General features: G+C 43.9%; 1 protein-coding gene across 8 annotated transcripts in view; it reads right to left on the reverse strand.

Annotated features, from left to right (window-relative positions):
* N4bp2l2 (NEDD4 binding protein 2 like 2) overlaps positions 1-25,436 on the reverse strand; it is a 92,210-nt gene that overhangs the window by 19,547 nt on the left and 47,227 nt on the right. For 3 of the 8 annotated variants that reach the window (XM_050161921.1, XM_050161923.1, XM_050161922.1), the window contains exons 7-9: positions 10,013-11,682; positions 6,117-6,204; positions 1,266-4,455 (exon numbers count right to left, since the gene is read on the reverse strand). In XM_050161921.1, coding sequence (XP_050017878.1) covers positions 6,119-6,204; positions 10,013-11,682 — 1,756 coding nt within the window. In that variant the 3' untranslated portion in view covers positions 1,266-4,455; positions 6,117-6,118. Of the gene's footprint in view, positions 1-929; positions 4,456-6,116; positions 6,205-10,012; positions 11,683-25,436 lie in introns of those variants that run through there. The other 5 variants (XM_050161925.1, XM_050161924.1, XM_050161918.1 and 2 more) reach the window with 5 other exon arrangements.

Consider the following 25,436-nt stretch of genomic DNA (forward strand, 5'->3'; position numbering starts at 1 on the left):
TGGTCTACAAGAGCTAGTTCCGGGACAGGCACCAAAGCTACAGAGAAAACCCTATCTCGAAAAACCGAAAAAAAAAAAAAAAAAAGAAAAAAACCCATAAAGATGGTCCAAACTGGTGGCTGCCCCCACCATGCCCACTGCTAAATATCCCAGTACTGTCCTTAGACACAGCTATAGTGGAGTGGCTTCTAACACATTCACTAGAAAGCCACAAATGTTTTGCTGTAAACAAAGAAAGAATTTTCCAGATGCCTATCTCCTCCCTGGCTGGCTGGCTGGCCGGCCCTCCTAACTCTGTCTCCCTTCTGGCTCTTCCCTCATCCCTCTTCTAGAAGACTTAGGGAAGCTGTAGGAGGCAGGGGGAGGCTTGGGGACCACAGGGCTAGTTTCAATTAAATTAAGCGCATTTAGTCGTAGCTAGTTGGGAGGCTGAGACAGAGCACTGAAAGTTCAATGACTGCCTAGGGAACTTAATGAAAGTCTGTCTCCAAAACAAGACTGCGGGAAGGAACAAGGACGGACGGGGGCAGATCTGTGCTGCCAGGATCCTGGGTCCCAGCCGGACATGGGCTCTGTGAACAACTTTTGGTTTTCTTGGCCTTTTGGGAATTCAGAGTACAAACAGAGAGCACCAACTCTGGCTCCTGTCTGAGCCTTCAGTCTGGTAACGCACAATCCAAACCGCACAGGCGAACACTGAGGAGGCCTGAGCTACTCCGAGAAACTGACCAGCATCCACCAAAGATGGCAGCTTCAAGGCAAGATTTAACTTCTGCTCTTCCTTAAAACCTCCCTGAGGTGCAAAGGAAGCTACTCTAGGGTGTCTCCGGAGGCTCTGGCTGTTTTGTTGCTGTCAGCACTTTAAACAGAAGCTAGGGAGGGCTCATAGCAACCAGAGTCTAGAAACTAGGCAGCAAAGGTCAAATGCTGATTGATCTGATCAAAAGTGTCCTAGGTTAGAGAGAGCCAAAAAGCACAACTCATCCAGCATAACCCCAATATCCAGGCGCTGGAAGATTTAGGGTGTGGGTGGAGCTTAGGTTGGAGGTAAGTTCAAAGTCCAGTCAAGAAATAGGGCTGAAGGCTGAAGGTGTGGCTGTGCACAGAGGCCCTGGGTCCTCCCCTTTCCCCTCCCCCAGGCTCTGAGGGCTGTGCACAGCAGGCCCTGAGACCCTCCAGCAACAGAACACACACACACAACACACACACACACACACTGCATCTAGACGGTTATTAAGCAAATGTCTGCATGTTGGACAGTGAGGATGAGGAAGTAGACAATCATATTTCTTCAAAAATTAAGTACAACTAAATCAAAAAAGAATAAAATACTAAAAGTAACCTCTAGTTATATGATAGGTCCCCATGATCTCTAAGCAAATTCCTGGAGGTCCAGATAGTCTGAGAATTCATAAACTGTTTATTTGTTGGTTGAACTAATACAGTATAAGAACAAACATTAGGTAGTGGCACGCGCCTTTAACCCCAGCACTCAGGAGGCAGAGGCAGGCGGATCTCTGTGAGTTCAAGGCCAGCCTGGTCTACCAGAGCTAGTTCCACGACAGGCTCCAAAGCTACAGAGAAACCCTGTCTCAAAAAAACAGAAAGAAAAAAAAAAAGAGCAAACATTAGTGTATATCCTGAGTGGAGGAGGGGCATGGTAATGAAGCGCACTATTTCTGCCGTAAGATGTGCATACATAAAGACTACATGCCGAGTGAGTAAATAAGAAAGAAAATCCATGTCCTGACAGTTTAAGTCAGACTTACTGACAAGTTCATTTTAATGTAACACGTAACTCAAAAACAAAAAGTGGACACTGGGATGAAGGCCAGGATAGGAAGCTATGGCTGGATGAGAACGGTGGGGGCTCACAAACTGAGAGAGGTGGTGGCCATGACGGTGGGTGCATTATGTGTAAACTAAAGCACACTTAAGCATGGCGAAGGTGGGGCCATGGAGAAGGGCCAGAGGTTTAGAGCATTTACTGCTCTTGCAGAGGGCCCACAACTATCTGCAGCTCCAGTTCGAGGGATCCGATCCCTCTTCAGGCTCCCGCAAGCTCCTTTATGCATGTATATACACTCATGCATACACACATAAAATAAAATAAATAAACATTGTTTAAAGGAACAGCTAAGGTAATTATTTTATTGTATATTTCACCATTTTTAAAGATTAGATAAACAAAATGACATTTGGATTTTGGAGCCTTTTGGGATTTTATAATTCTAGAGTTGTGGCCACAGTCCAATATTTGTATACATGCTGTCATCCAAGTCTTGGAGTAATTAAAGAACTTTCTGTGCCTCATTTTCCTCTGCAAAATGAAGCTGTGACAAAGGTCTTGGCACTTGGCAGGGCAGTGTTCAAACTCTTACTGCTTGAAAAATTGTCTTTCATTATTGACACAACTTATCAAGAGCAACGACTGGAGTGACCATCCATGCCAGGGCTGGTGGCCAACGGGCGCACGCTGGAAAGACCTCTGAGGGTCAGCGCTGGGCACCCGGGCTTTTCTCAGTGGTCGGGACCATCAGCAGCAGGGCAGGAAGCAGAGATCTCCCCTGCATACAAGTGCACACCCGTCCAGACAAGATGCCGCAGGAAGGAGTCTGTTCTCAGCTCCTCTTTGCTACCCTGGTCACTCTTCTAGCATATAGGACCTGTGTTGTCCTTTCAGTCCACTCTCCCTGGTTCTGCCCATCTCACCTGCTTCCTGTTCTCACTCCCTGAGGTACAGCTCTTTACAGCACAAAAGTTATTAATGATCATTACAAGAATTTATGCAAATGGGTAAGCAAGTTTCCTAGCTCAATATTTTCCTCTGCCAAGATCACATGAGTTCTCTTTGGCCAGAGGGCTTTGCCCAAGGAGGTGTTGAGAGACCGGAAATGAACCGTGTGAAGAGACCATTCCTTCTCAGGCACTATCCTAAGTACTTTGCACACTTATTTTATTAATCCCCATTTAAAATCTCCACTAGAAAGTGATATTGTTAACTTATTTTTACACTTAAAAAAAACTGAGGCTGTGAGGAGATTAATTTTTTTCAGATCACATAGCAGGCCCCAGGACAGGGACACCGGAACACATTCCCGGCCTCAGTGTCTACAAAGGACTGTGGCTATCAACACGTGGCAACTGGCGCAGAGCATTGCGAAATAGGCAGAGACAGCCTTGGGACTTCTACAGCCCAGCGGGTTCTCCTTATAACCGCCTCTTCCTACATTTCTATCTGCCCTCTAAAACCTGTTTGTCAGTACATTATGACAAACCAAACCGGAAGGCTTTCTCATGTAACTGCAGTTACTCATGCTGCTACAGACCTGGGACATGCTCAGGAGAGACTGGAGCTCAGCCAGAGCGGGGTGGAGGAGTGATTTCAGAACCAAAAGGAAAAGCATGTCCTTGTCACAAAACAGTCACACTTAGCAGGGAGAAGAGACTCGCAGATGGGCCACAAAGCCAAGTTCACTGCACATTACCTGGACAGGTACCTCCTGTGTCATGCTAGGGCCACCTCACAGAGGTGAAGGGAAACATCCCCTAACTGCAACTCTGTCACACAAACCGCAGGGGTCGCAAGGGGCTTACTGCTTCCTCTTAACATCAGGAACAATGTCTACTATGACAATATCCTGGGGAACAAACTGCAAGTTTTCACCCTTTCTCCAGAGCTCTCACACTCTCTTAGCACATGCTTCTTCTAGATGTCTCTCCAGGTCTCCACACCCCTCCTGAGCGCCCACTGCTGTCTTCCAGCAGAAGCAGGGAAAGAGGAAAACATTTCTACTGAATATACACATATTTCTCACTGAGAGTCAAACACAGATTATGCTTATAAATGAATTAAGATTTTCGAAAAGAGAAAACATGCCAAAACACGTGTGCATTCCATTCTTATCAAGCGCAGACATGCACACACTGACAATCCCAGCAGATGTATTTACTTCATAATGTCAGATTCCGGGGAAAGTGTGATACATTTGCTTTAATGTCACTCTCAATGTCAAGTATAGCATATGACACAAGCGTCTATCCAGGCTAACTCCCTTCTTGGAGCATCTGCTAATATACAATATTTACACACAACCTACAGTCCTAATTCCTAGCTCTGGTCACACATCGGTGGTGTGGGGGGATTTCTCACACACTGTGTCGCCAGAATGCTCTGAAACGCATTCTGAGTAATGAAATGGGGAATAAATCTTGGGAGCAACAATCCAAGCTTTGTTGTAGTTCACAGAAAGATGTGTGACTGGAGAGAAGCATTGAACATGCAATGGCACAGACATGGTTGCCATGGTAACAACTCTTCAACTGCAATACATCTGCGCTATTACAACCAGGCGATGTCAACACTCATTTCCTCTGACCATATTGAGGTCTCTGCGATGAGAAGTACTTACAGCTCGAGGGATTTTCATTTTTACCAAGAGGTGCCTGCCTTTTCTGGAAATGATAATTGAGATACATAAATCACGATTAATTCTCATGTGCAGGCATTCCTCAGATGTCAAAAGCAACATTACAAGCACAATGCCAGTCTGAACATGTTAAGCACTGCTCTCTGTGTGCATGAATGCCAACATGGCCTCCCCGAGGGCTAAGAAGAGAATTAAGCATATGCCCATGAGCAGAGGGTGGTGGTGCGGTAACATGACCCCAGCACACAAGAGAGACTGGGCAGGAATATTGTTAATATTTGAGGTTAGACAAATCTACAGAGCAAGGCCCCATCTCCAGAACAAAAAAAAAATAGCTTATAAAAAGGTACGATTGGTTTTAGACATAAAACCAATGTGCTCGTAAGAAATAACTGTCACCCTTAAGCGATAGCTCTACATTTTATCATTAAACTTAATTCTTACCGTTAATTTCAAAATGTGTCCTGGGGTACTTCTAGTTTTACTTACGTCACTATTAATTAATTAAACAATAAAAGGACAGCAGGGGTGGCGCACGCCTTTAATCCCAGCACTCAGGAGGCAGAGGCAGGCTGATCTCTATGCGTTTACAGCCAGCCTGGTCCACAGAGTGAGTTCCAGGACAGCCAGGGCTGTTACACAGGGAAACTCTGTCTTTAAAAACCAAAACCAAACAAACACAAACAAAAAAAAACAAAACCAACCAACCATAAAAACAAAGCAAAACAGCTATATACTACTCTTAGAGTCTACAGTCCAAGTTCTCCATCGGCTCCCTGCATAACGTGAGCAGTCCTAAGAACAGGGATGTTTTCCCACTGAGGACCAAAAGACCACACCATTGATAAGATGCCTTAACTCAATCAAATACGAATCAAACCTAACTTAGGACTGGACACAGAATATACGTAATGAATGACTCTTCTAAAATGGCCACTTCAGAACGTACAGCCTTCAATATATTAGAAGTAAATTTGTTTCTCTTAGGACTATTTGAAATAAAGTGTGCACGTATATACACATATTCGTTTTATATTTTTTCTTTCCTTTTTTTTGTTTTTTTTTTTAATATTTATTTATTTATTATGTATACAATATTTTGTCTGTGTGTATGCTTGCAGGCCGGAAGAGGGCACCAGACCTCAGTACAGATGGTTGTGAGCCACCATGTGGTTGCTGAGAATTGAACTCAGGACCTTTGGCAGAGCAGGCAGTGCTCTTAACCTCTGAGCCATCTCTCCAGCCCCCTTGTTTGTTTTTTTCAAGACAGGGTTTTCCTGTGTAGCTTTGACTGCCCTGGAACTTGCTCTGTAGACCAGGCTGGCCTCAAACTCACAGAGATAGACCTCCTCTGCCTCCTGAGTGCTGGAGGTAAAGGCGTGTGCCACCATCGCCCTGCTCTTTCTCTAATTTTCATAAAGCAACCCCCCCAATTTATTTTTACAGAAATGTTATCTAGGGGTAGGAGAGGTGGAGCAGTTATGAACACACACGGCCCTTGCAGACCTCCTGAGTTTGGTTCTCAGCACCCACCTCAGGCAGTTCACATTTGCCTATAACCCCAACTCCAGGGAGATCTGACACCTCCGGTCTCTGCAGGCACCCACATACATGTGCACATACACATAGTTAAAAATAACAGAATCAACTACTTTGAAAATAAATCTCTGAAACCTAAACATATACCTCTAGAGTGGCATCTTCCACGGCAAAGGTATTATCTTGAGTGTCTTCCAGTCAAAGGGCACCACATGGTCATCAGGTAACAAGGATTCTGTGGGCAAGAGAAGGCAGAGGACAAAACTCATCCCAAAGTCAGAGTCTCTCTATGAATATAAAATGTTGCAAACCTGCCATCCAAACTCCTGTGTTTAGAATCTAATTTTGAAGGTTTCTCAGAGATGGCTAAGCAGAACCTTTGTTTCAGGCCTCAAGTAGTAAACAGTATTCAGACTCATTGAAAATCCTCATTATGTTTGTCTATAAACGCCATCAGCCCAGATTTTACACACACACACACACACACACACACACACACACACACACACACAGCTGGAAGTGTCACAGACACAAAACTTAATCTTGCTTCCCTATGATACATACGAAACAATATAACTATAGAGTATATTCAGTCTCCTGAAAATTTCTCCTTCCACATGTGAGTGTCTGAGAAATATTCTGCACATTCTAAGAAGTTCATAAACAGGCAGGCAGTGGTGGTGCATGTCTTTAATCCAGCCAGCACTTGGGAGGTAGAGGCAGGTAGATCTCTGTGAGTTTGAGGCCACTCCACAGAGTGAGTTCCAGGACAGCCAGGGCTACACAGAGAAATCCTGTCTCAAAAAACCAAAGTAAATAAATAAAAAGTTCATAAACGACTCCAACCATTATCACAACTATAACATCCACTGGTCTTACTAAACCGCGAGCAGGACCTGTCCTGTATTCACACAGCCCTATCTAAACCACAAGCAGGACCCGTCCTGTATTCACACAGCCCTATCGTCACACTGTTTCCACGTAGCCATCACACAACCCTGCATCTCATAGATCCCAATGCTACGACTCACGTGAGCCTCAGACACCAGGCCTCTTGCCCAATCTAGCCAAAAAAGTGGCCTCACAGCCTGTGCTTGGTTCCACTCTCCCTTTTTGAGCACAGCCATTTCTAAATGGAAAGGTCTGTCCTTCTTCTTCCCTTCCAGCACAGTCCTGCTCCTTGAACTGCTCGCGATTCACCTTCTCTTTCTTTTCTCTTCTCTTTCTTAGAGCCCTGACTGGCCTGGATCTCTCTATGTAGACTGGGCTGGCCTCGAACTCAAGAGATCCATTGCCTCTGCCTCCCAAGTGCACAGGTGTAATTAATTTTTACATTGAAGGAACAAACAGAACCAGAATCCTTTTCTCTTCCTTTATTTATAATTTATTTAATGTGCACCCGTGTTTTGCCTGTGTGAAAGTGTCAGATCCCCTGAAACTGGAATTATAAGCGGTTATGAGCTGCCACGTGGGTGCTGGGAATTGAACTTGGGTTCTCTGGAAGAACAGCCAGTACTCTTTTTTTGTTTTATTTTTCAAGACAGGGTTTCTCTGTAGCTTTGGAGCCTGTCCTGGAACTAGCTCTTGTGGACCAAGCTGGCCTTGAACTCCCAGAGATCTGCCTGCCTCTGCCTCCGAGTGCTGGGATTAAAAGGTGTTACCACAGCCCGGCAGGTACTCTTGACCTCCGAGCCATCTCCCCAGCCCCTGTGAGTGAAGTCTAGTAGTGCTAGAAGAGCTCTTCCAGAGTGAGTTCAATTCCCAGCAATCACATGGCGGCTCACAACCATCTGTAACGATGCTTCTTCTGGCATGTGTATACATAATAATAAAAAACCTTCCCTCATGGACTATTCATTAGCCTGTCTCTATATTATCTACTTGCAATGATTTAATTTGTATTATTCTTCTCTCCTCATTTACAAAACAAGGGAAGCTATTGATGAATATGATAGTTTCTTTGAAAATTCCAGAGGTTTAATTAGTGAATACTTGATTATTTTGACGATGAAGATGACACTGTGTATTTAAGAGAGGAAGAAGTTTAGGATCTTTTATACTAATCATGCTGACCTGAGGCAAGAGTTACCAAGAGTTTGGGTTTTTTTTGTTTTGTTTTGTTTTTTTTTTTTTTTTTTTTTTTTTTTTGGTTTTTCGAGACAGGGTTTCTCTGTGGTTTTGGAGCCTGTCCTGGAACTAGCTATTGTAGACCAGGCTGGTCTCGAACTCACAGAGATCCGCCTGCCTCTGCCTCCCGAGTGCTGGGATTAAAGGCGTGCGCCACCACCGCCCGGCTACCAAGAGTTTTTAGTTAGGGGCCCCTCTGATATGCTAATAACATCTATAGAGTTTTTCTCAGAAAAGGGATACGAAATGACACAAACATTTTGCTTATGATTTCAGAGTAGACCTTAGATCAAGATTCCTGTCTCAAACATCAATTATCAAAAGTTAAAATTAATAATAATAATAAACAATTGTATTTTATTTTAAAGTTTGGGCAGGTGTCTTGTTGGACATCTAGGAGCACGGCCAAGGGCATCAAGTAGTTAGATATACTAATTCAGAGATCGTAAGTATGTAGTCAGAAGATCAAGGTTATACTTGGTTTGCTGTGGGATCTATTCAGTTGTGGGCCTGAGCTTCTGAGACAGAGTCTGTCTGGAGCATGGGGAACCTAAAGGGAAGCAGGAAAGGGGTTGATAAGGCCCAAGACAGTGCAGCGCCGAGAGCCCCTGCTAAGTTCATCCCTTCAGGAAGCCCCAGGAGACCCGCAGGGAACAGAACACTGGCTTCTGACTTCTCAGAGCTCTGTACTCAAGGAAGTAATAGTTAATGGCAAACCTCTCTTCAGATCACTCTAGAACCTTCTCAGACAAACTTTAACAAAGTCAACGATTTTGGCAGGTTTGCGTCCCTTCATCTTTACTGCTCCTTCATGCTTGGTGTCATATCTGAGTCCCAGGACTAACAGGAGGTCACATGGCAAAGAAGGGACATGTACAAAGTAGAAAGACAGACAGATATTTTTAAGATTATGCGTGAGGGGGCTAGAGAGACAGCTTGGTGGTTAAGAGCACTGGCTGCTCTTGCAGAGGACCCAGGTTCAGTTCACAACACCCACATGACAGCTCACAGCTGTCTCTAACTCCAGTCCCAGAAATCTAATTTCCTCTTCTGGCCTCTGTGGGCACCAGGCATGCACATGGTGCACAGACATACATGCAGGCAAAAACACCCCTACACATAAACTAAATAAACAACAACAAAAACATGTGCATGTATATTACATATATGCCTGGAAGTCACGGAGGCCAGAAGAGGGCATCAGCGCTGTCCCTTGGAACTGGAGTAGTAGACAGCTACGAGTCACATGGATGTTGGGAACCAAACCTGGGTCCACGGCAAGAGCTGCCAGTGCTTTTAACTGCTGTGCCCTCTCTGCAGCAGGGAAACTCAGACATTTACAAAGACTGGATGCAGCCGGGCGATGATGGCGCACGCCTTTAATCCCAGCACTCGGGAGGCAGAGGCAGGCGGATCTCTGTGAGTTCGAGACCAGCCTGGTCTACAGAGCTAGTTCCAGGACAGGCTCCAAAGCCACAGAGAAACCCTGTCTCGAAAAACCAAAAAAACCAAAACCAAACAAACAAACAAACAAAAAAACAAAGACTGGATGCAGACGAGGGATGGCAGCTTGATAGGCCAAGCAGGTTCACTGTGGGTTTTCACTTTCACTGCTGCAGTGATTCATAAGGTCGATACTGCATGATGTCACTAACACAGGAGAGAGCCCACGGCATAAAGTATTTATTTATGCATATTAAACTGAACTGAGCTTTTTGTTTTGTTTTTGCCTTTTTTTGAGGGGGGAGCAGGATTTCTCTGTATAACAGCCCTGGCTTTCTTGGAATTCTCTTTGTAGACAGGTTGGCCTCAAACTCAGAGACCCACTTGCTTCTGCCTCCTGAGTGCTGGGATCAAAGGTGTGTGCCACTATGCTGGGCTTGGATTTTTATTTTTCATAAATAAAAACAATTTACCTATTGGAACTCCAGGAGATTCAAAATGTTTGACTGGGTGAAAGGCAAGCTCTTGTGATAATGGCCCATAGCACTGATGATTCCTGCTTATTAAATCCTGGCTGTCCTCAGCTGGTAAGCACCGCACTGGCTCCCGGCCTTCCTGTGTCTTCAGCTCTTCATCCAGCTTCTCATTTAAAAACTGAGTATCAGGGGAAATCCTCAAAGAGCAAAAAGTAGCAGGCTGGCCACTTAGAACGTCTGAGAGAATAAACCCTCCGTCGGTTAGGGTCCTCCCCATGCTTTTCTGAGATTTGAATGTCAAAAGTGCTCTTCTGTTGTTAAAAGATAGCATGCAAAAACTAGACAGATAATGTAGCATGAGAGAAGGGACAGGATTTTTATAAAAATACACAGCACACCCTACCCTGTTAAATGACAGGCGATAAGAACAAGATTGCTGGACAATACTTCGAGGAGAATCATGAAGGGTATCAAGATAATACCATGGCAGATGACCGTCAATGATCATTTTTTGCTTTGTCTCATCTTTATTGATCATTTTGGAAATATCTTCCTCTGCCAAAAACATGTTCAGCTCATGATGTTCTGTCAAGAGGTCACATTTCTCCTTTGCTTCAGGGTTGACAGGTGGCAAATTGCAAATCCTCCTTTGCATCCCTTGTGTACCCCTTGCTGATTCTAAGGGATGCTCCAGGGAGATCGGATGGGGGACACAGGTGCTGAAGGTATTTGTTTCTGGGTTTCTGGGTAAATCTACCATTTCAGCTTTAGCTGACAGATCTCCAAGTTGCTTCTTCATAGGTATTTCTGGGCAGTTTCCTGAGACTGCTGCTCCTTCAGAAGTGGAAATCAACTGAATCAGTTGTTCCTCACTCTCAGGAAAGGTCAGTCTCTGAGATCTGTTTTTCTTGGGTCTCTGTTCATACACGAACTCATGAGGTCCTTTGGGCCAACTGCCAAAATATGGCTGACTTTTGGACCTTATCTGTAATTCTTCATCAGACAAACTAGCTGTAAAAAAAGCCCAGCAATTGCTTTTAACTCCTTGTTCCTCTCGTAAAACTTCCTCTGATGTTCTGGTTCCACCATGCTCATCCAGGCGACTTTTATCCTTCATCTCCATCTTCTGCGGAAATGAACATGGGGTTTTAGCAAATATGTCCTGTGTGTCTAAGGCTGACTTATGTCTATTGCTCATATGCTTTTCCACCCTCATGCCCGAGCAGCGATCCCTTCCTACACATGAAAGATGTTGAGTGCTTGTGTGACAAGAAGCAGAACTTCCGCTTGGTACTGATGGTAAGGTTAGGACCAGGTCCTCCTCCTCCTCAGGGAAGCAGTTCTTAGGTGTGTGGTCCAACTCAGCCGTAGACACACCATTTTGGGAATTGTTTGAGATCTCTATGTCTTGCCAACTTTGCTCTTCGTTGTTATTTATACGATCTGCTTCATTCTGTAGGCTGCCAGCAAAGGGGTGCCCTGGTGCTCTCTCTGTCTCTTCAAAACCTTCCCCTTCACTCTGAGATCGACCAAGACTTCCTGGTGCAAGGTGACCTAAGGTTGCAAGCGAGTTCTCACTAAAACTGTTGTTCCTTTTCTTTCCTTTTCTGTTTCTCTTCTCTTTGGGTTTGTCAGGCCTGTACCCACTTTTCTTCAAAACTCTTCCTCTGAAATATAAAGAACAAACAAAACGCATAACTTTTCCATGTAATATTATCAAACTCTAAAATATCACTGTGCAAAACTACTTAGTATTTAAAGTTTTGCATACTTTGTACTGATTTACAATCACTTGTTTCTCTTGTTCACATATGATTGAGTTTATTGTAGAGAAGGGTAACAGAAATTGTGGTTAGGTAAAAAAAAGAGTTGGACATACAATTAATATGGTCCTTCTATCCACAGGCCCTAACAATCGGCTCTGGATCTGCCCAGTTCTTTTGCATCAGGAAGTTAATCTTGCAAGTCATTTCCTTGTTGTAGATCCTCTGGCATGTCTCAAAGTTCTCCCGCTGGCGGTGGCGGCGAGGCTACTTACAGTAGCGTCATCACGTCATGACTTCAGTATGCCCATCGGTGTTGAGGATGCTGTCCAGGATCCCGTATGCACCTTCCATGCTCTCCTCCTGAACCAGCACAGTCCTGACAGTGAACTTCAGAAGTTTAGCTGTGGTCTTGTATTCCAATCTTCATTCTTCAGGACCTATAGACTTCAGCTGCAGCACACCTTATAATCAGTTCTACTGACATCTCAAAATCTGTCGCAATAAATATTAGCACACACTCATCGTATAAGCCAACAACTTTATGAAAAACTAATATTTATATTGAAGAAAATGTTCTGTGTGTATAGAATAAATATAATATATGGTGATATTTTACACTTTAAAGGAATTGATGATTTTATTATAATCCTGTTTAGAGCCTAACAACAGTTTTCTTATAATGAAACATTTTATAATGCTTTAGATTTGAAAGATAAGAGGTTGGAATAACCTCAGTATGGCAGGCATTTAGTGGTCTTAACGACTGGGTTATTTAGACCAAAAGACAGACAATTTAGCTGCCCCCATCACATCTTATGCAGTACTTACTAATGAGCATCTGAGTCCAGGTTTGGTGATGTATTTGGAATTGGCTGGCTAGTAGTGACCCTAAGCCAGAGGTTATGCCACCACTTTGTGAGGTGTTGGAAATATGGGAAGGCATTTGTGGTGGTCACCGTGACTGGCAATGTGTGACGACAATGGCACTGAAGCCAGTATGCTAACCATCCTATGACACACAGTGATGAGACACCCACCCAAGAGGGACAGACTTCTCATCATTTGCACTAGAAGTGCATAGCTGTTGTGGAGCAATCCTTTTGTACACTGTGAAGATATGTCTTTGCCAAGGTGACTTCTGATTGGTTTAATAAAGAGCTGAATGATTGGTCAATAGCTAGGCAGGAAGAGGTTGGGGGGACTTCTGGGCAGAGAAAGAGAAGAAGAGAGAGAGAGAGAGAGAGAGAGAGAGAGAGAGAGAGAGAGAGAGAGAGAGAGAGAGAGAAAGAGGAGATGAATCTAGGTGAGGAAGAGATGCCAGAGGACACAGAGAGGAAACAGGAAGTGCAAGATGGAAGAGAGGTAAAAAGCCACAAGGCGAAACATAGATTAATATAAATGGGTTAATTTACATTATAAAAGGTAGTGAGGGGCTCAGAGGTTAAGAGCATTGATTGCTCTTCCAGAGGTTGAGTTCAATTCCCAGCAACCACATGGTGGTTCACAACCATCTACAAGGAGATCCAATGCCCTCTTGTGGAGTGCAGGCAAACATACAGGCAGAATACTGTATATAGGATAAATAATAATAAATAAATGATAAATAAATAAATCTTTTTAAAAACAAAGGACAAGCCTGAGCTATAGGCCAAGCTTTCATAGTTAACAATAATTCTCCATGTCATTTTTTGTGAGTGAGTGGCCCAAAGGAAAATCCATCTGCACATAGCTCTGCGTAAGTGAAGACAATACTTGATGCACTGGGCATGTCCACCTTGTGGCTCCTGAGCTGCATGCATCTCAGAACAGTTATCAATGTAGCCCAACACAAAACTGCAAGCTTACTCCAACCAGTGTCAGATTTTTGGGTGTGTGATTTTTTTTGTGTGTGTGTAACTCAACCGCATCATTCTCAACTGTAAACTTTATAGATGGCATCATGTCTCATGTCCAGAGGGTGACACTCCTGAAAGATGATGCTAAGGACAGTATTTGGTCCTTTTCATTGTTTTAGTCAACTTTCTACTTTGTCACATAAAGGCTAGTTTCCCCCTTCCACAGTGAATGAGCAGAGTCAGACACAAGGTACTGATGAAAGCCCAGAAAACCAGCTAGGAGAGCAACAGAAATAGGTGCGGGCACTGAAGAGATGGCTTGCTGGTTAAGAGCACTGCTCTCACAGAGGATCCGGGTGTGGCTTCCAGCACCACATGGTGCCTCACAACCTACTGTAAGTCCATCTCAGCGAATCAAATGCCCTCTTCTGGCCTCTGAAGGCAGCAGGCAGACATGTAATTCATATACTTGGACACAGGAAATGCACACACATAAATTAAGCAAAGTCAGACAGTGGTGGTGCACGCCTTTAATCCTAGCACTCAGGAGGCAGAAGCAGGAGGACCTCTGAGTCTGAGGCCAGCTTGGTCTATGAGTTCTAGGACAGTCAGGGCTACAAGAGAAACCCTGTCTCAAAAAAACAAACAAATAAATAAGCAGAGAGGAAGAGAAAGAGAGAAGGGGGGATGAAAACACTAAGGATAGAGCAATAGAAAAATATGGAAATAAGCAAAGCGAAAAATGGAAGGACAAAAAGATGGTGAGACAAAGGCACCAGTTACGCAGCTGTTTCCAGATTGGGCACTGACTAATGAGCTAGTTAAGTAGCCCCCCCCTCATATCTCTCTCTCTCTCTCTCTCTCTCTCTCTCTCTCTCTCTCTCTCTCTCTCTCTCTCACACACACACATACACACACACACACATACATACGTAGTATGTATGCACATGTATGTGTATGTGCAGGTGCACTTGCCTGTGAGTGCTCAGAGGCCAAAGGTCAATGTTTGGTGTCCTATCACTTACCACTCAATGTTTTTTTAAAAGATTTATTTATTAATTATGTATACAGCATTTTCCCTAGATATATGCTGCAGACCAGAAGAGAGCACCAGATCTCATTACAGATGGTTGTGAGCCACCATGTGGTTGCTGGGAATTGAACTCAGGACCTCTGGAAGAGCAGTCAGTGCTCTTAACCTCTGAGCCATCTCTCCAGCCCCACTCAATGTTTTGGACAGGGTCTCTCATTAGACTGAGGCTCCCTGATTTGGCTGGACTGACTGTCCAGCAAGCCCCAGGATTCACCTGTCTCTGCCTCCCCAATACTGGGGTCATAGGTACACCGCTGTCTGGCTTTCTGCTTCCTTATACAAGTGCAGATCCAAACTCAGGTCCTTGCGATATACACCAAGTACCTTACCCACTAAGCCATTTCACCACCCCTACCTTTGTAAATCTCTGGTCCCTAATCAGGATTCTATGCTGCTAACTTTGCAGAGACAGGACATATGAACACCTTGTGTTCATTACACCTAGTTGCTGATGCCCTTGGCTCACGTATTCCCAAGTGTTGGCTTAGAAATAACAGACAGGGCAGGTGGTGGTGGCGCACACCTTTAATCCTAGCACTTGGGAGGCAGAGGCAGGCAGATCTCTGTGAGTTTGAGGCCAGCATGGTCTACAAAGTGAGTTCCAGGGAAGTCAGGGCTACATAGAGAAACCCTGTCTGAAAAACTGAACAAAAAAAGGAAGTAAGAAGGAATAAAAAAAGAAGAAAAAGAAAGAAAGAACAGGAAGGGAGGCTAATGTACAGAAGCAGCTGTCAAAAAGACGTTGCATAAAGGATGCCATCTTTGGTAACATTCATGGTCAGTTCTGTGAACTGTAGTCATACAATGAAATTCTAGCTGAGTTCAAAGTACAATACTAGTTATTAAGTCCATACCTGATCTGTCCTACAACTATGCAGTCTTGTCTTGCTCTGAATTTGATTTTCCTGCCTTAGCCTCTCAAATGTTGTCATTACGGATATGTGCCATCATGACCTGCTGTTGCTGCTGATTTGGGCTTTCTGGGTCTCACTGTGTGGTCCGGGATGGCCTACAACTCACTTTGCAGTCCAAGATACCCTTGATCTTATGGAGATCTACCATCCTTTGCCTCCTGAGTGCTGGGATTAGAGGCACTTTAAGTTAGTTTGACACAAGCTAGAGTCAACTGAGGGGAGGAAACTTCAATAAAGAAAATGCCTCTGGCCAGGCGGTGGTGGCACATGCCTTTAATCCCAGCCCCAGCACTCGGGAGGCAGAGACAGGCGGATCTCTGTGAGTTAGGCCAGCCTGGTCTACAAGAGCTAGTTCCAGGACAGGAACCAAAAGCTACGGAGAAACCTTGTCTCGAAAATCAAAAAAAAAAAAAAAAAAAAAAGCCTCTGTCTTAGTTACAGTTTCTTTTTTTCCTTTTTTAGTTTTTCGAAACAGGGTTTCTCTGTAGCTTTGGAGCCTGTCCTGGAACTAGCTCTTGTAGACCAGGCTGGCCTCGAACTCACAGATCCACTTGTCTCTGCCTCCCAATGTGGGGATTAAAGGCGTGCGCCACCACTGCCCAGCTTTTAGTTAGTTTCTATTGCTGCGAAGAGACACTATGACTACTGCAACTCTAAATTTTATATAATTTATTTAAATTCATTTTATGTGCACTGATGTGGAGGTGTCAGATTCCCTGGAACTGGACATTGTGAACTGCCATGCAGGTGCTGGGAATTGAACCCAGGTCCTCTGGAAGAGCAGCCAGTGCTCTTAACTGCTGAGACATCTCTCTAGCCCTGACTATGGCAACTCCTATAAAGGAAAACATTTAATCAAGGAGATCACTTACAGTTTAGAGGTTCAGTCCACTATCATCGGGGCAGGGAGCATGGCAGCATGCCACACCTACTTTAACAAAGCAACACCTCCTAATGGTGCCACTCCTGAGTTTAGGGAGCCAATTACATTCAAACTACCGCAGCCTCCATAAGATCCGGCTGTGGGCAAGCTTGCAGGGCATTTTCTTAATGGTTGATGGTGGAGGACCAAGTACATTGTAGCTGGTGCCATCTCTGGGCTGGTGGTCCTGGGTTCTATAATAAAACATGCTGAACAAGCTAGGAGGATGCAAGCCAGTAAGCACACCCCCTCGATGGCCTCTGCATCAGCTCCTGTCTCTAGGTTCCTGCCCGGCTTGAGTCCTACTCTTGACTTCTCTCAGCGATAAATAGTGATATGGAAGTGAGCCAAATAAACCTTTTCCTCTCCAAGTTGTGTTGATCATGGTGTTTTATCACAGCCAATAGTAATCCCAACTAGAATATGAAAATAGTAGCTGTGGGTGTGGGTGGTGGTAGAATACATGCCTACATTCACAGGGTCCTGCATAGGTTTTATTCTGAATAAGCTGAGGACGTGACTGATAGCCATAACCCACCATGCCTGTGGAGAAATGACCACAGGGATCAGGAAAGTAGGAGGCTGCTTTAAAACAAGCAAACAAAACCCAATTCTAAATCTGGAACATTGGGTCATTTATTAAAGCATTTTACTAGGAGGTTATCAAAGGGGTCTGTAAGAATTGAATTTGGATGAACACAGAATACAGTGCAAGGTATGTGAAGATCAAAAAAATGTAACAGAGACATGTACCAATTCTTCATCGATGACACTTTTGAGACAGTGACAATGCTTGCTCTGTGGGCCAGGCTAGCCTGGAATTCTCAGCAAAAATCCTTGCCTCAGCACCCAAGGTGCTAGGTTTAGAGGTACAAGCTGCCACTCCCCAAATCCACCCATGCGCTTCAGAGTTACTGTCCTAGGGAATCAGGCTTTCTAGAAAACTCTCATCAACCGGCAACCTTGTGAGGCTACTGTGAGGGAAGAGATGTGGTGGCGGTAGTGGTAACTTCCGCCGAGATGCATTCGTCTCTGACGTAGCTGATCAGTAGACGCATTTTCATCAGGAACATGGATCTCTCCAGTGTGAGAGGCTCATCAGAGCTGTGTCAAGGCTTGTTAAACCTGCTGACTCACTTAGGATGAATGGCCCTGCTAGCAAAGAAAAGCATCACTAAGCAAAAGTGAGTCATAAGCAGGAAGTCGGGAGAGCTGAAGGCATGGACCGGAGCCTTGAAAGGAAGGAAGAAACAAGAAATAAGCAAGGTAAACACATCTGTGATGAGTAAGACTAGGGGACAGCTCAGAACCCAAGCTCGTGGGCAGGAGCACAATGTACTTCTCAAGAACTAGGAGGGGTGTTTCTCAGAGGCGAGCTAACCTGACCAAGGGAACCTGACCAGGACACGAAGGGAAGAGAACATCCAGATGAAGCCCCAACTGACTACAGAGAAAAGCAGGGAAAGCAAGAACAGAGAAAGAGAGAAAAAGCAACTGGGGAGAAGGCGTGCCTGTTTTCTCCCTGGTCCCCTACCGCAGAACCCTACACACCAGCATCCCCAGTGTGTGTGCTTCTTCCAATCAGAGATCAGAGCACACGCAGATAGGAAAAATCCTCACAGTTCTGTGGAATGACTACAGTTGGGATAGCCCAGGTTGGCCTGGACACTGGCACAGTAATCTGCTAGCAGGCAGGACCACACATAAACATGTCTCCTTTATAAAACTGGGCTAATGTTTCCTTCTTGTGGAATGGTTATACAGAGTTATTAATGTAGGTGCTCTTAAATGACATCCATTTAACTGATAGGACAGATGACTGAATCGTTCCTCTTCTTCTATATGACACTTACAGTTACCAATGGCACACCGAATGTTCCCAGCTAGATGGCTGCTTTTTGTTAAAACTTTATCTTCCAGCTCCTAGTGTTTAGATCTGTGTGTTTACAAGGAGTCAGTGAATTTACCCCCAAATCTGTTCACACCAGTGTACTGTCAGGATAAAGATGCAGCTTATCTTACTAAAGATGAGGTACTAACGCAATTTTTTTTTTTTTTTTTTTTTTGGTTTTTCGAGACAGGGTTTCTCTGTGGTTTTGGAGCCTGTCCTGGAACTAGCTCTTGTAGACCAGGCTGGNTTGGTTTTTCGAGACAGGGTTTCTCTGTGGTTTTGGAGCCTGTCCTGGAACTAGCTCTTGTAGACCAGGCTGGTCTCGAACTCACAGAGATCCGCCTGCCTCTGCCTCCCAAGTGCTGGGATTAAAGGTGTGCGCCACCACCGCCCTGCTGCTAACGCAATTTTTAAACTAGCTGTGGACAGGATCACTATAAAACCTGTTTTTATGCTCTCCTACTGCCTTGGAAATGTCTGTGGGTTCATCAATATAAACTAGAGATTCATGGCAACGCTGCAGGCAAGCATGGCTGAAACATAAAAAGGGGAAACAACAGAACCACAAAACGCAGGAGAAAAATGGAGAGTCAGTATTTTTTCTCTTATCACTTTTCACTCTGCTTGTAAAGGACAAAGTTTTTCATGAGGGAAAGAAATCAACTGAGTTTCTGGTCAACAAAATGAGGCTGTTTTGCCTTAGTGGGGGGAGGAGGGGAAGATCAGTGAGCAGAGACCTGGGAGTGTGGCCTGTCATTCATATAAAATGTTTACAGTAATTCTGACATCATTTCATAAGAATTTCTCGCTATGTTGCTTTTCCTATGGTGATAGGGACCTAAGCCAGAGCCTCATACATGTCAATCAAGTGCTTATCAATATCATCATCCCTGAATCCTTATGTTGGTTGTTTTCAGTGAACTAAATGGAAAGGAAGAAAAAATGTTATTCTGGGGGATGACATAATTGTCTGAGTATACATGTTTAAAAATCTGTAGATAAATCAATAGCATTACTAATTAAGTTTGGCAAATGATATAGGATATAAAACCAACATTCAAGGAAACCATATGGCATAGTAACAAACTCCAAAATGCCATCCCTCCACAATAGCAATCGGTAAGGACTGTCAGAATCAACTGCTTTCAGGATTCTGACAAGTCAGAGCTCTGCAAGAACTGATAGTTAACCAAGAAAAACTCAGAACATCTCAGTAAGAGCTTTGTGTTGTTTCTAACTCACTGGAGCCCCATCTAATGCTGCCCATATTGGTGCTGGTCCAAGAACAACAGAGTGCATCATACTGTAAGCACAAGAGGCAGCACAAAGACCTTACTCTCCATCATTATGGCTGCCTCAACCTCTCTGGGTCCACCCATTGCCTCCTTTTGCTGTTATTTTGAGATACAGTCTCACTGAGTTGCCTTGGCTGGCCTAGAACTATGTAGACCAGGCTGACTTGGAACTTTTAGAGATCTGCCTGTCTCTGCCTCCCAAGTCTGGGATTAAAAGAGTGTGACACATGGCTGGTTTGCTTCCATTAGGACTAACCTTAAAGTCTCCCATGAGAATAGAGCAAAAGATGCATAAGATGAACACATTATAAGGCACATGAATTGGGCAACATATACAGAACTAGGCATTAACAGTGGGGAAGACAGTATCAAGTCATAAAGCCTCTAAAGAAGGGTAGGGGTGAGGGCTGGAAAAGTCCCTGGGTATTTCTGGGAATGTGGGAGGCCAAAGCTATGGTAGTGTCTATGCAGAAATGACTGACCAGTCCCTATGCTCCATTCCCACTCCTGGCCAACAGACTGCTCAAGCAGGAAGCAAACACTAGGGCAGAGTTGCAAAGAGCCCATGTGTGGATGCTGGGAAGCATGGAACAGGGCCTAGCAGCACAGGTGGTATTTGACTTGTCATAGCTGTTGTCTGAATAACTAGCTGGGGATACAGTTCACTGGCAAATGCCCAGAATCAATCTACAGGCTAACCCTGTAACCCTAGGGCTGTGAAGCAGAAGCTGAAGGACTAGGATCTGGGGTCATCCTCAGCTGCACAGCAAGTTAATGGCCAGTCTGGGATATGCGAGACTCTACCTCAAAATAAATAGCTAGACCTTTCCAAACAAGATTCAGAAGCACCCTATTCTCAAGCTATAAAGAAATGTATAAAAGTCAATGGCCTAAAAACTATAATGTTGCTTATGCTTAAATTTTTGTTATTTCTCAGGCCCACCATTGGTGCAAAAGAAAGCAGTGGTAGAAAAAAAATGCATCTTAATTTTCTATTTATTTGCTTAGAATTCCAAACTTATGCAAGCTTTCTGACTGTATTCACACCTATTCCTCCTGTCCCTTTCACTCCTGCCAAACCCTTTCTTCCCACAACACCTTCCTCCCCCTCCCTTCTTTCTGTGTTCCACTGTTTTATTACAGTTTTGTGCATGAGCATGGGGGATTATTCACTTGAATAAGGACAGCTTACCAATGACCACGGCTCTTGTCATCCTTATTTTAACATTAAAAAGTTAACACAAAACTTAGCCATCTGATAGACAATAGTTTTATCCACTGAGAACTTGCAGATATTTCTAGGTGTTTTTGATGTATGTGAGTCTATCTTCCGTGTGCTGTCACTGTATAAATGCATCACCAATACTGTACTATAAAGAGTTCTTCCTTAGATTGCCTTCAGGCCATGAGAGATACTTTCTGTTTCCAGTAGCTCTATGTAGGTTTTGTTAGTCTATCTGCATTCAGTGCTTTTATATCATCAATGGGTGTGGATGACATGGCAACCACTGCTGCTTAACAAAGTTCCAGCATTTTGACATTGTGGGTCACAATTCTCCAACCACCTTTTTATTTTCAATTTTAATGATTCTCACTACATTATAGGAGTTTCCTTAGGCCTTTTTGTTTGGGAAATGTTGTGTGGGCTTTGGTAAAGGATATAAATGTATAATACAATGGCAGGCTCTTTAAACCAATACTTCTTTGGAAAGATTCTCTGCCACTGTGGAACCATATAGAACGATATCCCTGCTTACTCCTCACACAAGAAACCCCATTATGCCCCCCTGATTACACCAAGGAAAGAGAAGTTAAAGATTTACTACCTGAGCACACCTGGTTCCAGGGATGAAAAATATATAATCAAGAGAAACAATGGATCCAGATCCATTGTAAAACCATAACAAGACAAGGAGGGACAGTCCATCAAAAATCCTGCTTCATAGAAAAATCTGTCAGATATGTTAGGCCTGTAGGCCAAAGATGTATGCCCCAACATTGCATACAGAATAACCTTGGGTGACTGTCCAAACAGCCAGCTGCTTTTGCCGTTTCTCACACTCTGAGGGAGTTGAAGTCCAGATAACTCACAAAGATCTGCCTGCCTCTGCCTCCCAAGTGCTTGGATTGAAGGCATGTGCTAACACTGCCCATTTTGGAGAGGAATTTTTTAGGGAGGGCAAGGAGGCAGGGGCTTCTGGAGAGACAAGAAGAGAGGAGGTGAGCTACTTGCTACTCAGCTTCTCTGAAGAGCAGAATTCGGCAGCAACTTTTGAATCTTGGATTCTTTAGAGGGACAGAGATTTAGATAAGTTCCCTACTTAGTAGCTTTGAAAGAGTCAGCGCCTGAGGGAACAGAGTTCCTGCAGGCTACTGATAGTGGAGTGGAGTTGCTGAGTTGGACAACCTGGCTTAAAAGGCAGCAAAAGTTAATAAAAAAAAAAAAAAGGCCAATTGTATTCCATAGGGACTTGGTGTGCAGAGTATGTGGCATCTATTTTAGCGAATGAGAAGTTCCTCGGGGGCATTAGTCACGCCTCAGAGTTTATAAAAAGAAGACCCAGCTGTAAAAATCCACACACCTAAGGACAACAGTTTTTTGATAAGGAAACCAGAAATACACACTGCGGGTGGCAGAGGGAGACAACATCTTCAACAAATGGTGTTAGTCAAACTGGATGACTGTGTGTAGAATCCAAATAGATCCACACTTAGCACCCTGCATGAAACTTAACTCCTAAAGGATCAAAGACCCAACATAAAACCAGATATACTGAATCTGATAGAAGAGAAAGTGGGTGTCTTAGTTAGGGTTTCTATTGTTGCAATGAAACACCATGACCAAAAAGCAAGTTGGGGAGGAAAGGGTTTATTCAGCTTATACTTCCATATCACTGTTCATCACTGAAGGAGATCAGGACAAGAACTCAAACGGGGGAAGGAACCTAGAGGCAGGAGCTAATACAGAGGCATGGAGGGGGAGGGGTGCTGTTTACTGGCTTGCTTCCCATGGCTTACTTAGTCTACTTTCTTATAGAACCCAGGACCACCAGCCTAGGGATGGCACCAACTAATGGGCTGGGCCCTCCTGCATCAATCACTAATTAAGAAAATACCTTACAACTGAATCTTATGGAGGCATTTTCTCAATTGAGGTTCCCTATCCTTGCAGATAATTCTAGCTTAGGTCAAATTGGCGTAATATTAGCCAGTATAATGGGGAAAAACCTTGAATTCATTGGCACAGGAAAAGACTTTCTGAACACAACATCATCAGCACTGGTACTATGTTCAGCAAGTAATATATGGGACTTGATGAAACTGAAAAGCTTCTGCAAAGCAAAGAACATCACCATTCAGATAAAGTATCAGGCTACTGAGTGGAAAAGACTTCTATCAACTACACATCTGACTGAAGGCTAATATCTAATATATATGTGTATATATTATATTACATATATATACAATATATATTATATAAACACAAAAACCCAAGAAGATACCAAGAAAACAACCCAATTAAAAATGGGGTACAGATCTAAACAGAATTCTCAAAAGAAAAAACTCAAATGGCTAAGAAATACTTAAAGAAATGTTCAACAGTTTTAGTTGCAAATCAACTAAATTTGATTTAAAGAGCAATGCAAATCAAAACTGTTTTGGTATTTCATACCTGACAGAATGGCTAAGATCAATAAGAGAAAAAACAGCTCATGGTGGTGAGGATGTGGAATAAGGCTAACACTCCTTCATTGCTGGAGGGAGTGCAAACTTGTACAGCCACTATGGAAATCAGTGGTGTGATTCCTCAACTAGATGATGCTACAAGCAGGATCCCTCAAGATCCTGCTACACCATTCTTGGGCATATACCCAAAGGATGCTCCATCCTACCAGAGACACTTGCTGCTGTGTCTCTACCAGAACCAGATCCACTGCTGCTCTATTCCTAACAGTCAAAACTGGAAACAACCTAGATGTCCCTCAACAGAAGAATGGGTAAAGAAAATGTGGTACCTTTACACAACAGAGTGTTACTCAGCTGTTAAAAACATGAAATCCTGAAATTCACAGGTAAATAGATGGAACTAGAAAAAATCATCCCGAGTGAGGTAACCCAGACCTGGAAAGATCAGACCTTTGCCCCACTGTTCCTTATTATTTATTCGGTTGGTATGTAACTTACGTACAGGTTGTGTGTTTAAAAACACGGCAGGCCCGCCAGCTCTTCCACAGCGTGCTCCTGGGGCACTTCTGCTCATGTCAGTCACAGCTGACTGAGTTCTTCCAGCCCAAGGAATGCTCAGATGAAGCATCTCCCACCTGCAGAAGCTGCTCAGCACATTTTTTTCTCCTCTCATGGCACAGATGGAGCAACACAGCTTTAAGCCATGCTTCAGAATATATCTGGGTTTTTGTTTTTTGAGACAGGGTTTCTCTGTGTAACAGCCCTGGCTGTCCGGGAATTCATGCTGTAGACCAGGCTGGCCTTGAGTTTAGAAATGCCTCTGCCTCCAGAGTGCTGGAATTAAAGGCGTGTGCCACCACCACCCAGCCATAAATCTGGTTTTATTTTTTTTTCCTGTTCACAGATTTCACTGTTTGTTTCATAGGAAGACCCTAGCACATATATAGCTGGGAAGTGATCTTAAAACTGAATTTTGTGATGGCCCAGCTGACTTCTTTGATCTTATCAGCAGCTTTATGTATCCTCTAAGTCCAAAAGGTCGAAGTCACTGGCCCTAGAATCAGTGCCATTTTTCTGTAGTTTTCCCCCAGAGTTGGACTGCACGTTTCCTGGTTGTCCTGTCCTCCAGCTTTGACTTCTGCCTATCTCTATGTACTCTACTATGCTACACACTCAGAGCTTTGGGGTCTGCTGGTGATGGTGTTATTTTTTTGGTACTGGAGATTGCCCCTAGGGCTGCTGAGCTAAACACATGGCTGGCTGACTTCCAATTGTATAAGAAACTAAAAGTATCCATGTGAATAACATGTTTATGGCTTTAGTCTTCCCTGGATTCTATCAGTAGCCAGTATCAACAGAATCATTCATAAAGTATTACAAGATAGGGGCTGGAAAGATGGCTTAGAGGTTAAGAGCACTGGCTGCTCTTCCAGAGGTCCTGAGTTCAATTCCCAGCAACCACATGGTGGCTCACAGCCATCTTTGAGACCTGGTGCCCTCTTCTGGCAGGCAGGCATACATGCAGACAGAACACTGTATACATAATAAATAAATAAATAAATAAATATTTAAAAAAGAAAAAAAAGTATTACAAGATAATAGTTTCTGGGCATTGCTGAGTTGGTGTTTCTGTCCCTTCAAAAACCAAATTACAGAGAAGTTTCATGTCAAGGTTTCTTATTTAGAATGTAGGTACAAAACCAAGTGGCTGAAAGGGAATCTATTTTCAATCATGTTCCATGTTTGTAATATATAAAGAAAATCAACCTTCGCCGAACTGCCTTCGGGCCTATGTGAATTCCCTTCACAGGCAGGCTGACCCTGGTGAACCATTAAACCTACCAGCTATTACTCCACATGATACGTAGTGGCAAGACCTAAGGCTGAGAAAGAGTGCCCGAAAGGAAGGAGTCCCGAGACTCTAGGTCCTCCCCCTGCAAGTGGGTTCAGCTCTGAGGACTTCCCTTTCCTGTCTAGGAGCCCTGAAAGAGATGCCCCACACAGTTAGCACTAACAGT

The sequence above is a fragment of the Alexandromys fortis genome, unplaced genomic scaffold, assembly GCF_014885135.2.
Source record: "Alexandromys fortis isolate MF-2015 unplaced genomic scaffold, M_Fortis_MF-2015_v1.1 scaffold_118, whole genome shotgun sequence".
NCBI classification, from domain to species: Eukaryota; Metazoa; Chordata; class Mammalia; order Rodentia; family Cricetidae; genus Alexandromys; species Alexandromys fortis.